Here is a 13,686-nt window from a genome sequence, read left to right on the forward strand (position 1 = left end):
TGTCAAAACCTTCTTTATTAGTCTTGTTGGCAGACCTTTTCTGGTTTATTCTAATAATGCAAAATTATTAATGGAATCTTAATTTTTCTATTGTGTCATCAATTAGGACAAACTAACTTCAGGACTGATTCACTTTGTGATAATAATAGAGTTGGAGTAAACAAATCGGTTTAAATGCATTCAAACTCAAAGTTGCATAATCGATTATCATTAGTTTATTTATTATATGTCTTACTATAATTTATTTAACTTTTATAACGTATAAATATTTTAACTAATCTATCTATTATACTTTTAATGATCCGAACCAGGTTTATACGCTGAATTCCATATATCAGCAAAACAAACGCTGGAGTGGAATCGGTAGAACATTATCAGTGGTAGAGATATATGGCCGAGTATACTCCATAGTATTTTACCATAGAATTCGTATCTTTCATCCAAACTATCTGGTGATTTGTAAGAGAACGAGTAGTGTAGCCACATTGCTACGTTGGCAATGATCATGAACATCATTAGCTCTCGGCCGGGCTTCGTTCTTCGTAGTTTTCTGCTGTTACTGCAGCGGCGAAGACCGTCCACTAACAAGAATGTCTGTATGATTACTTGCACCACCTGGAAGAATACATATTTTCTTAATCAAGCGGTTTGTAGTACCAATTTGTTTTAATAATGAAATCAGTTTATTCAAACGTCAAAGGTATGAGGTCAGAAGATCCCCTTTTAATAGATTGACACTTTGATAAAACCATAAACATTGAAAAAAAAACATATCTCTTGAAAATGTTTATTGTATTAATAAACTTACCATTACTACGAAATCGATGGATTTGATAATGTTTGCTACTGATACTGTAGCGGCCAGTGACAGCACTGACTCTAGGAAGAAAGCTGGCAGGCATATGAATAGTAGAACATCGTCCAGCAAGGAGATTGGATGTTCGTTTATGTCCAGCTTGATCGTTTGATTGTAAGCTATGACTGCAGCGAACAGCATTATCACGTGCAGGCCCAGCTTCGTGCAGCTGTTAAGGAGGTAACCCACTTCCAGGAAATTACTGTAATTTAATAATAAATAATTGGGTTAAGAATAATCTTACTAATATTACACATGAGAATGTTTGGATGGATAGATGTATGTTTTCTAAGAGTTAGTAGCCTATACGACTGAACTAATCTTTATGAAATTTTACATAGACGTAGATTATAGTCTGGGAAAACATATAGACTACTTACTTTTGTTTTTGTTTTTAATTCTATGCGGACGAAGTAGGCGGAAGCTAGTATTTGTACAATAATCTTTGGTAGTCTTCAATGCACTTTTCTTTTATAAAAACAAAAATTTACAATATTATATTACTAACTACTTATTGTTTGAAATACTTACTCGCCAACACTGCTGAAGACGAACCCAATAATGAGCATTCCCACAACAATAACAATTATGACTAAGCCCATAAAAAGTCCGCGGTTCGAAGCATGGCAGTCCGCATAAATAACCATATTGCTTGTATAATCGTTCTCCTCACTTGCGGTTGGTATCCTGAAGTGAAATATTTTTTATGATAAACATTAATAGTTAGTAAAGAGTAAGGATTTGTATTTTTGTAGGTATTGAAATAATTCAAAAATTACTGAGACTATATTAAGCATTTCTTATTCAAAAGCTACGTTGTTGCTGAGTAACATAGGCTTATACTTCTTAATTTCACGTGAACGAAGTCGCGAGAAACAGCTAGTATATTATATAACAGTTTACATAAATAAATACAGACTTGCACACTGAATAGTTCTCGCCTAAGCTTGAATTTGATTCGCTTTTGTCTCCATCTGGGTTCTCACAGTGACCGATGTTACTCCAAATTATATAATATACCGCGACTGAAACACAAAATTAAATTTAATTTTATAGAGGAATGTGACTGATCTGTTAAAAATATATGAATTCATAATAATAGTATTAACACAATTAAAAAAAAGAAAATAACCTATAGGTTTAATTATCTATTCGAATCTATTTTACTTAAATCTTTCAAGGGATATATGTTAATAAGCCATGGTAAAATATATTTACCTATAAGAATATTGAATTCAACACTAAATGGGTACAAATAAGGCGATACACTTTCAAATACAGATGATATAGCGCCGGATCCCTGACAATGTTCGTTGTACAGATCACTGATGTCGAAAATACGACTCTCTGCTGATGTAAACACTGAAAAGAATAAAATAATTGTTATTATTCAACATAGTTTTACAACATAGTCGAAAAGACCATTAAATTGTTTAAAAACCTGGTTCTATATTAACTTCAGCATCATAACCGTTTGTTCGATTGCCATATTTCGAATTTGCATATAGTGTCAACGCTAACACTGTTTCTCGAACAATAGTCGCAATCCAAAAACAAAGACTACTGCCAATCATATGCATAAAACCGAAATGCGCTAAACCCTGTAATAAATTGATACATATATTGCAATAGAACGCAACGAAGGAAGTCATAAATTAGTTTAACGAAGAAAAATTGTAATTCTCACCTGCCCTCGTAAGACAATCACGTTGGAATATTTAAAAATAAAATATAGTTGAACGAAAGAATACAACGGATTTACGACGTCGAGAACAAGTCGTAGTACGTCGACGCAGTCTTCATTATTAATGTTGTCGTCAAGATAATAATTCGTTTGTAAAGTGATCAACAGGACTGAATGCACAAGATGTCCCAGGGCAAAACCTGCAAGTTACACGATCAATGTTTATATCAGATTCGATAAAATATTAATAACTAGGTGAAGGAATTACATTTTTAAAATTATACAGTTGTAAACTTAATAAATGGTCCAGAAATTCCGACGAAGGCGAAGTTAGAATTTTAACTACCATTAAAAGTAACAGTTCTTTGTTTTTAAATCAAGAGCTAAAAAACTACAATTTACCGGCAGCTCCCAATTTAAGGTAAAAACTCCCCGAGTGCCGGCCCTGGCTGAAGCAATAGTCATGTTTCAGTGACACGAGCAATGCGGATGGTATTTTCAGTGATCGGTAACTATCGGGCGTGCGGTCTCCCGCTATTATTGGTCCGAACTCTTCCTACAAAAATTTGGTTTCGTTAAAACAATTGCAATGAAAATTCAATAGATTGTCTTAAAGATCAATTATGTAAAGAAAAATACGTACTTCTCGTTTCCTATAATATTCGGAAAGCTTCTCTTCGTGTATTTCTTTGGCTTTTTGGTTTTGTAGAGCGTTACTTTTGTATCTACCAATATCAATAAGTAAAAACAACATGTAAAGAAAGCCAATGCCCGTTAAAATTAATGAGTATATCTGAAAGAAATGTTTTCAAAATAACACATTGGAAGTTAATTAAAATAACATAGTGGTGGGTGGTAAAATTTAAAATAAATTTACCGTAGCTAAATGCATATCCACAAAAGGATCAGCGAGGTTGAAAATAACTCCCAATGTCACCAGCAGTATTGCGTACATACCGCTCAATATTAACGACATATATTTCCTGTAATGTAATAAGTGAATTTAAAAGAAGCGAAAGTAGAGAATATACAGTATAATAAGATTTACGAGAAAAAATGAGCGATCTATATTCTCTTAACATTTTTTTGAAATATCGATGGTAATTTTTTCATTCTCATTCTCTTATCTGTATCTTAATTGACATTTATAATTTATTCCTTTAACGTTTCCCCTTTTGGTCTTCAAGTAATCAATTGTTTTTCACCATCATCATCATCCTCCTTATCCTACTCCCGTAGGATCGGCGTAACAGGTTTTTGTCCTCCAAATAACTCTATCATACGTCATCTCAGTCATCACCCCCTTTTTGATCATGTTACCTATCACGCAACTCATCCTTTTCTTTCTAGGTCTACCTCTACCGCTGTACCCTTCCACACTCATAACTAACGTTCTCCTTGTAACTACTTTTATACTTACAACGTAAGACGCTTGTTATCTTCTGGGCTGGTTGGCGGAGGAGCGTGTGTATCCACTGAGCGTAGAGACTGCGCGTCCATGGTGGCCACGGAGCGTTTCCTAGGAGTGGTACCACCGCGCACGTCATTTAGCGTGTTATATGCACGATAGTTACCTGAAATATACATTGAACTTAAACGTGGCCGCCACTTTATCTTCGAAATGCATTCGTACAATATTTATTGTTCAATTAATTACTTATGTGCTATGATGCGTTCAAGTGTAACTTAGTATTCAATTACATTTGGATACTTACTTAAAGATTTCGCATCTCCATTATTGCGAATATTGCCATTATATAATACTGGACTAGCACTATTTCGATCTCCTGGAAATGTACGAAAACATAATTAAGTGATAAGGTAATTGAGGAATGCGATTTAGATTAACACCAAGGACGGATAGCGATTAAATTATATTTTACTTTTAATTCCACAAATTATAATGACAATTATATTGTAATGAACTTCTGAGGCTAATGCCAAAGGTAAGTGAGCAGAATTTGATATACGAGGGTGAATCAAAAAATTGTTGGAATCAATATTAAAAAAAATTATTACATGCGAACGAACTGACAAAAACAAGTGACAGTGTGCATAAATATAGTGTAATAGACACTCTTTAATCTGAATATCGAACATGATCCAAAAAGGTTTCATATATATGCACTTCTAAGAACTTTTTGATTCACCCTCGTATTTGTACTTTTATTAAAATTATTTCCAAACAAATTAATCAACATTACCTATTGGCGTTCCTAAAATCGAATCGTCATCTCTCTTACTGGTAGAATCCTGTAAACATATAAATCAGTATATTTAAATAATGAAAATGATATTAGGAACATATTTTTAATAATTCGGACTACCTAAAAACGAGCTAAAAACCACTCGTATGACCATCGAAAGCCGTTTAAAATCGGATTAATAACTTCATTAGTTACTTGTTTCTCTCGATCGACGCCGGCCTGTATTTCACAATAATCCCATTACGTTGCTCCGCGTTCCTATGCTACAAATTTTGGACCGGCGTTCACAGAAAAATATGCAATTATTGTGGAACTCTCATATCACACAATGACTAGTTTGTTCTATTTTATTACCTAGTAAAAGAAGTCAGGGTTCAAAATCGCTTGCCCTGATAGTGTAGGTAGGCCTTTTTTGAGTATTCAAAGAATATGCATCACAAAATACCTCGCTGTGACGATATTGAAGGGAAAACTAAACAACTTTGCTTTCGATTTAAGTTTAAAAGTGATTATTAATACAATACCGGTATTCTAGACGTGAAAAAATTATGCCTAGGACACCTATTGTAACTTAGGGTTCGATTATTGGTTCAGTTGAGATATTTGATTATTTTAGTGTTTGTGTAAAAGTTTATAGTACAAGTAGAGTTGGCACTTCTATAAATCATTATTGCATTACCCTTAGACCTAGATTATCAAATATCATAGCCCAAAACTTTCATTACTAATAAATTTTATTCCTTCGTTGTGTTGTGTTTAGATTTCAAATCACGACTATCGTGTTATTCCCCGCTCTTATCGCATTCGGGTGACACCAATAAATATTTCTATTAACTTGGTTAAGCGGTGAGTTAGCAGTCAACGTATTGGAATATAAAAATAAAGAGATCGAATTTTCATTAGGTGAGGCGTTGGGGCGGCACGACTGTCGGTATTTACAGGAGGTGGGTGCGCGAGGGGTGAGGGTGGCTCGCGGCCGGCTGGACTCAAAAGGTTTACAGTTGGATGCGCGGGAGTGACCCGCCTCACAAACAGGCCCTACGTCCGCTCGCCACTATGGAACTGGACTGCCTTTAACTACGTAACTTTTTGTCATTTTATTTTTGTAACAAGGGATTTAAAATTCTGTATTCTATCAAGTAAAGTATTGCTAAGCGTTTCAGAGTTACGACACAAATCTAAGCATGTTTTTAAATTAGTTTAGTTGAATATTGTCATAGTTGGCCTTGATAAATCACTGACCTTATAGAGCGATTAATCAACGAATAATCAAGAAACAACTTATCAAACTGATAATTTGGAATGTTAGAGGACGGAAGTAATAGTTATTCATAAAAATTTTAACTGTCATTGTATTTACGAATACAATATTAAGTACTATTAGTCTCATAGTAAATTAGAATAGAAGATAAACTTATAAAAGTTTAATTAAATAATTTGATATATTTAATATAGTCGTATCCACATGTTTCGAATGCAAAAATCATTACAACCCATTGCGCCCATATATACGAATTCGTTGTTTAAACTACGGTCGGAGCTTAAAATAAATTTACTTTGAAAGCTTGGCAAAACAGCTTATCACAAATATTATTGGTAGGCTTTTAAAAATTCAGTTTCTCTTGCATTGAAGAGACACTGAAGAATCTGAGATAGTTTAACTAATGACCGAAACAAATAAATACAATGAATAATTAGGAAAAAAATAATAAATGGTGTAAAAAGGATTTCGGCTTTTGTAAAGGGTATTTAATAGTGCAAATTCATAGTTGTCTTTTTGTTTTATTTAACACTAGACTGTATGTATTATTTGTAAATGCAAATAAACATATATAATACACTATTCCAAATTATTTTAGCTTCTGCCTAAATTCTGTTATAATCTGTTCCGGTCTAGTTTCTGCTATAACTACACTAACCAAAACCTACATTGTGTTTAGAGCGAAATTTAGGGCCTGTCCCACCAAATAGTAAATTGTCTGATAACAATCCAACGTGCGAAATAAGTGATGGAAATATCTGATTTTGTTACCTTATCTGACCTCTGAGCTTCTATCAGCCAGTGATGGGACAGGCATTAAAACTTGTATTGAGCATTAAAATTTTTTTTAAGAGATTTTATCCCTACTATATTCTCTTACGGTACGCACGTAATTTATCTCGCAAGCGATTAGTTATTACGTGTATAGTTTATCTTTACGTGGATTTATTGATAACGTAATCATGATGTATTTGGTTTAGATGATAATTTGATTAATAAGAATTTTGCCGCTTAATGTTCATTTTGCAAAAAAGTATTTATCAAAAATTTAATTAATTCAATTTCCGTGATAAAGAAAATCATTTTCATGGAAAATTATATAAAATTTAAACCACTTTATGATAATCGTATCAGGTTTTAATGTTTGACTTGAGATAAATCACGAATTAACTATAAATTATGTGTTTTAGTACTTTTACTATTTTTACGTTTAACTAGCTCTCGCCCGCAATCCCGTCCGCGTGGTATTAAAAAAAACAACACAACCACGTAGCCTAAATGTTTTTCCAGACTATCCTCTACATCCATGCCAAATTTTACTGAGACCCGTTTAGCATTTTAGGCTACAAACTCTAACAAACATCCATCCAACCAGCCATTCAACACATTTTTTACATTTATAATATTAGTATGAAGTAAGAATGTACTACATAAATAATTTGTTAATTCTTTCATTGTATTACATGAAAATTACAACCAAAAAGTTTGAACAACCATATCCATAAGTTGTATATTTAACGAAATAAGTATTCAACATGTATCTAAAATAATAAAAATATCTCAATAAAGTATTTCCCAAAATAAGTCTGTATTGATATGATAAGAAATTAGTGTAACTCCTTGTGTGTGCAAATTATAACAGCAATAAACCAAGTCTCTTATCAAAGTGTGTTGATGCAGGGAAATGCCCGCATTATTAGTTCATCGTATCACAACTTTATTCAAATTACATTTTTATGAAACTCGCTTTTGACGCGAGTTCGTTCGCGCGGAATTTGAAAAAAAAAAACTTGGCAAATGCGTTATATGTTCTTTTAATTCTAGACTAATTATTATCTATGATATTAAAAAATTAACTGAATGTTTTAATGTTATTAAAATTGTTCAAAAGGATTTAATTACCTTAATCTTACTTAAATTTATAAATGCGAAAAGATGAATGGATGTTTGTTAGAATTTGTAGCCTGAACTACTGAAGGGTAAACGATGAAATTTTTCATAAACTTAGAGGATACTCTATAAGAACATATATGCTACTTACTATTTTTTTTTAATTCAAAGCAGAGGGAGTCGTGGGCGAAACCTAGTATTTTAGAAATCAGTAAACATCAAATGGTAATCGTAAAATAATCGATTGATAGCATGATTTGCGAAGAATACGAAATTGGAAATTCACACTTGATAATAATTGATTTAAAAAACTTAATAAATATTTACGAAAGGATTTCATTGTAGTTACAAAAGAAACAACAATATTTCTTTACCGTTAGCATTTTTTAATTCTACTGAATGAAACAGACCGTTTCTCTACCCTAATCCTAAATCTCACTAAATAGTGTTACTCTATCCAAATATGAGCACAAAAATGAAAACATTTTTTAGTTGAGAAATCCCTTATTGTACAGTAGGCAATTTTTTTTCTTATTACATAAGGTGTTAGGTAACACTAGCTAATCCCAGACAGTGTGGTTTTTATCGAATTTGATATAAATTAATTCTTTTATGATAAATCTATAATCTCTATTGGTGTTTAATATTAAATAATATTTAAATACAGTGACCGAGTCTAAAAATAGTAGCATATAATTCTAAAAATTACAACGTTTTTGAAATACAAATTTTCACTTGATCCTTTTGCTTTTGTAAAATACTTTATCAATTTAATTAGTGGGACACACAACAGAAAAATATATTTAACCATCTTTTCTATTGAAATGTATGTGTTTACTCGATTTCAATATCATTAGTATAAAGATAAGCTGCTTCAAGATAATAATTACATGATTTCTTCTTGAAATAATTGATGGCGAAACTTTCAATGCTATTTTAAAGTGTTCTTGTTTTGAAGTTGTATATACATGTTAAATGTAACTATGAGTATGGTTGTATCATGAACACTTCTATTAAGTGCTACTTCGATTTATACGCATTTTAAAACTATATTTCGATATAAGGTTATTTATTGAAGTTAAAATGAATTTTGTGCTTTGATTTATATGTCCTAAAACGGCATATTATTTCTATTTTTTTTTGTCCGAGTAATAGTAGGAAAGGAAAAAGTATAAAAAACTTTAGTCTGTTCCATAGTGACCTTATAAAGTCTAAACATTTCACCGATATTGAAGTGTTCCTTCCTAGAGTTGTTATGGTAAACATAATTCAGCCATGTCACAGTTTGTGTCAAGTCAATCGAGACAGTTGAAATTTTAATTACTCCCTACTAAATAGGTTTAAAACAAACATTAAGGAATGATAAATGTGACATTGTCAGAGACTCACAGTGCGCTCCAGGTCTGGCGCGTACATGACGCTGCGGGGCGGGCGGCGGCGTGCGGCCCGCGCTGCGGTCGCCGTCAGCAGGCTGCCCGACACCGGGCCAGGCGTCGACATCGTCCGCCGCCTGTCACCCCCGTCATCTTCATTTGCAACACCGTTAAGAGTCTTGTTTACTACCTAAAGCATATACAAATTAAATTGATAACATACTAAATTAAGAAAATGTAGGATTAAGAAGTATATTGGTATCCAAAAGATAAGTGCATGCCAGAATAGAACCCTTTATCTTAATCTAATTTTAAACAAACCAAATAGTTTCAGTGATCGTAATTTATTGTTATAAAAGATTTTCACGTTTTTTTTAACATTTGTCATAAAAAATACATCATGTGACCAAATATTTTTTTGTATATCACTTGACTACGCTACACAGCATTTTTTTAATATTTAAAAATAAAATTCCCGTAACACTTACCCCAGGATCTTTCCCAGCGTCTATTATAACACTTTCGTCAACATCTTCTAAATTTTGAAGCGATGTTTCCGAATGAGACTTTTTATCACCTAATTTTTTTCTATTCACTATTTCGTCCATCACTTCTTTATGAGCCACTTGTGGATCTGCCATTATTTAATTCTACAGAAAAGTATGTTACCACAATGTATAAAATATTTATTAATTAATATTTTCCTTATATCAACGCAACGGAATAAAACAACGCCATTTTAAATTATTGACACGATAAACAGTTTCTTTGTACGACACAAAGTGCGATTTGTTGCTTGCAAATGTGTTATTAAAAAATAATGATTGTTATCCGTAATCAATTTATATCGAACGAGACATATCTATAATACTGTAATTATCGTAATCAATTTGGTACTTCTTCCTGTGTTTACTACATTTTTAAATATAGCCGTGAATTCGAGGTGTTAGGTTCACTCCTTACATATTTGGGACCCACTGTGCTCTGAGGATGTTTGTTAACAATTCGTTTTTAAGTTGGATTATTTTAAGGGTTTCTTTTTTAATTTAATGCAAATGCATTTTAATTAATAAACAAACACAAAGTTATCTGATAGTATGGCGCTATCGTTCTTAGACATCTTCATCCTCGATAAGGTAACTGGATGGCGCACAAAGATTCTATTAACCTTCTGACGTCTACGAGGACATTTGTCTTTGGTGGGTTTCCGTCACTTATGAGAGAGTTTTAGTACTGGAAAAGAAAGCTTTTGACTTGGTAATGCCAGCTATACACCTTCTGTTTTAACTGCGCTGAAACAACATTCATTAACAAATACAGATAAAACCAACGTGTGTACAACTGTAAATTAAAGAGGATCGTTCTGAGTTTTACCTATTGTGAGAAGCAGGCTTAATAATTACAAACAGACCTTTTCTTTAGCTCTTTTGCACTGTTTATCTTCTATTACAGTTACACTAATTATGATAATATGTTAATACGTTAAAATCTATTTTTAACACAATTTGGGTTGTTATAAATATTTAAGTGGAAATTAAAACCAGACTAAGAATTGATGTCAGCCATAAACTTATCTATCTAATCAAAACGTATCTACAGATAAAGAACAAAAATGCAGTACCGGATTTGCAAGTAGATATTCTAATTTTAGTGCTTAAGCCAATAAAAGTTTATTAGCACTTTTATAATAACACTGATGCACTGTTTTGTACTTGCGAGATTGTTAAGTGACGTAGATGTTAGAACATTATTTATTCATTTTTGAAATAAAAATTTTAACTAGAGTTTGTTCCTTGAGTTGAACGATTTATTTCACGTGAAATGTAATATTCGAATTCACGAAACAATAGCTTGTAAATAAATACAAACCATGTTTTTAAATATTTTAAAGTCAATAAAACGAACAGTTTAAACATTTGTTATCGGCTGTTACATTTTTTCATTACTTTATCCATTCAAGTGAGTTAAAAACAGCCATTTGTTGTGAATTTTTAAACAAATAAAAATGGCGATATTGCAACACTTTTTTAAACTTTTCTGTGCAACTAGTTTCAATTCATTATTAAAATTAAAAAACCATTTCGCGTGACGTATGCACAAAACTAAATTAGTGTTAATACATTTTTTTTATTATTATTATGTCCCTATAAAACTTAACTTTAACAGTGGTAGTGCCCGGTTTAACATCTTAGCACGAATGGGCCGGCACGCCCGGTATAATAGTGGCATTATGGTGGTGGTAGTGGACCACACAGAACACTGGCGTGAAATGGAAGCAATTCCGTGTTTCGTCTGATGAGTGTGGTGCCGGAGGCCTAATTTAAATCCCTTGCCCTTTATCACCCTTTTCTTATAAGGAGAGGATGGGAAGGGGAAGTGGATTTAACGGTAGAGGAGATGCATAGGAAGGGAAATATACTCTTTATGTGCGTCTCCTCTGTCGGATAAGGGTAGGCAACGCATCTGCAGTTGCGAATGTCTATGGGTAGCGGTCGCTTCGCCATTTTGGCGGATTCAGGTGGCCGCTTGCTCGTTTGCCACCTTATGTTATATAAAAAAAAACTTAGGACAAGAACTATTAAAAAGTAAAAAGATATCCACTGCTAAAATGTTATTACGTATATGTTCTTAAATAAAACCAATACAAACAATTAATAAATATTACGCAATAACTGGTTCCGGGAATCCGTATTGAAAAGGAAGTCAAATTGTGCGATAAGTGGCAGTCATTACCAAGGACACAATTGTTTTGTTTACATCGAATATTTATCACCTTCTGGATTTTTGTTTTGTTTAACGTGTCTTAAATTAAATTAAATTAAATTAAATTTAAATCTTATGGTTAAAGTTGAAAAATACAACTAAAATCGTAGAGAAAGTTTTAATAACATACTTTACCAAAATAAAAACTATTCGTTCAAAATCTTGCTCAATTCTTCTTTTAATTCCAATGTAAATTCAGAAACGGGGAATGCCAACTCTTGTACGATAGACGTAGATGATTTCTCCTTCACAACGAAGTCTGAAGGAACAACGAACAATTGTTTCTTTTCTCCAGACTGGTCTAGAGACTCGAGGTAAGGCGGCATCGGCAAGTGAGGCCTCTGTTTCAACCAGTTGTAGAAAGTCTTTGTTGAACTGAAAATATTATTAAAATAATCAGTAAATTAATAATGTATCTAATTATGTAGATATTATTCACTGAAGTAAGTTAGAAAAATAAAATCCTACATTGCGCTGAAACCGAACATTATTTTCTTAAGGAAGTTGTTATAATGTTTCCAAGGGTACTCACGTCAAATGTTGTATTTCGGACCATACACAAGACATAGTTTTTAGGTCATCGGGTATCTGAACATTTTGCCAGATCTTCTTGGTGTTGTTCTTTGGAGGAATGTGTTTCAGATGTTGCGGCAAGCAGGTGGCAAAGGCGGTCGTGTGCGCCGGACTGCTCTCCGCTATTATGTCGGACAATATCTGTCTCTTCAGTGCTTTTGGACATGAAGCCTTGACAAAGAAAAATTACAAGCTTTTCATATTTACCTTGAAAACTGAACGCAACAAATTGTGTAGTATTGGAATGAAGGAAGGAGGATAAATATGAACCGAATGCTAACAACTTTTTTAAAAGTATTATTAAAAAGGCTAATACTTTTTATGAATACCATTTATACTTTTAACGCAACGAAATTGGATTTTTATTTATACACAACTATGTATTAATTACAAATGTAATGATTTCATTATTTAGTGTTTCATATTTAATTAAAATGTGCGTAAATTAACACTTCATGTTACCTTTGGAACTCCCACGTAATCAGCAATACTTTGATTAACACAAGGAAGAATTTTAGGATCAAGTACCAATCCCCTAGAAGCATGCTCGTCGAACCAAACCTGCAAAATGTTTGTTATAATTAATTTTAAAATCGGTCCTCTTAATTGTAAAAAAAAATAGTAACATTATTAAAAACCTGAAATAGATCTTCGATGTCTTCCGGACGCTTGATTTCACTTTTATACTCGCCAGTGCCAAGGTTTGACCACCATTCGTAAAATTCAGTAGCGATCTAAAAATAATCAACTTACAGATGATGACTGAATGTATTGCATATTTATGTTAAACGTCAAAATAAATCATAGGGTACCTTCTTCGTAGCAATCTCAGCCTTTTTATTAAATTGGTCAGACGCCGACACCTCAAAACCCTTTTGCTTGAACTTCGAGTTCCACTTGATCATATCAGCTTCACTTTCGTTGCAGTATAAAAAATCGAAATGTGGATTTTTGTCACTCATCGGAACATTGCTGCAAAAAAATTTGGGTTACACACTGTTAAACTTACTTTAAAGCAAAAAATATGTTTGCTTTAAAAAATATAATATAAACAGTATTCCTCGACAATGGGGATGTTT

At 32.7% G+C, this 13,686-nt stretch overlaps 2 protein-coding genes across 2 annotated transcripts in view; both read right to left on the minus strand.

Moving 5' to 3' along the window:
- Positions 1-201: 201 nt before the first annotated feature.
- On the minus strand, positions 202-10,094 carry LOC106100424 (otopetrin-2-like). The gene is made up of 15 exons (XM_013279266.1): positions 9,760-10,094; positions 9,288-9,461; positions 4,745-4,793; positions 4,256-4,327; positions 3,961-4,114; positions 3,418-3,523; positions 3,184-3,333; positions 2,943-3,096; positions 2,544-2,740; positions 2,298-2,457; positions 2,075-2,218; positions 1,776-1,881; positions 1,388-1,543; positions 809-1,058; positions 202-615 (listed from the first exon to the last, which is right to left on the minus strand). Exons 1-15 carry the CDS (start codon positions 9,910-9,912, stop codon positions 295-297), a joined length of 2,346 nt encoding a protein of 781 aa, XP_013134720.1. The 5' UTR covers positions 9,913-10,094; the 3' UTR covers positions 202-294.
- A 2,054-nt stretch (positions 10,095-12,148) lies between these two features.
- Positions 12,149-13,686, minus strand: part of LOC106100403 — a 3,957-nt gene continuing 2,419 nt past the window's right edge. Inside the window, exons 4-8 of the mRNA XM_013279237.1 lie at positions 13,420-13,579; positions 13,246-13,341; positions 13,070-13,168; positions 12,567-12,778; positions 12,149-12,409 (exon numbers count right to left, since the gene is read on the minus strand). Of these exons, the coding sequence (XP_013134691.1) occupies positions 12,181-12,409; positions 12,567-12,778; positions 13,070-13,168; positions 13,246-13,341; positions 13,420-13,579 (796 nt within the window). The 3' untranslated portion in view covers positions 12,149-12,180. The remainder of the gene's footprint in view (positions 12,410-12,566; positions 12,779-13,069; positions 13,169-13,245; positions 13,342-13,419; positions 13,580-13,686) is intronic.

The sequence above is a fragment of the Papilio polytes genome, unplaced genomic scaffold, assembly GCF_000836215.1.
Source record: "Papilio polytes unplaced genomic scaffold, Ppol_1.0 DF824047.1, whole genome shotgun sequence".
In the NCBI taxonomy this organism is placed as follows: Eukaryota; Metazoa; Arthropoda; class Insecta; order Lepidoptera; family Papilionidae; genus Papilio; species Papilio polytes.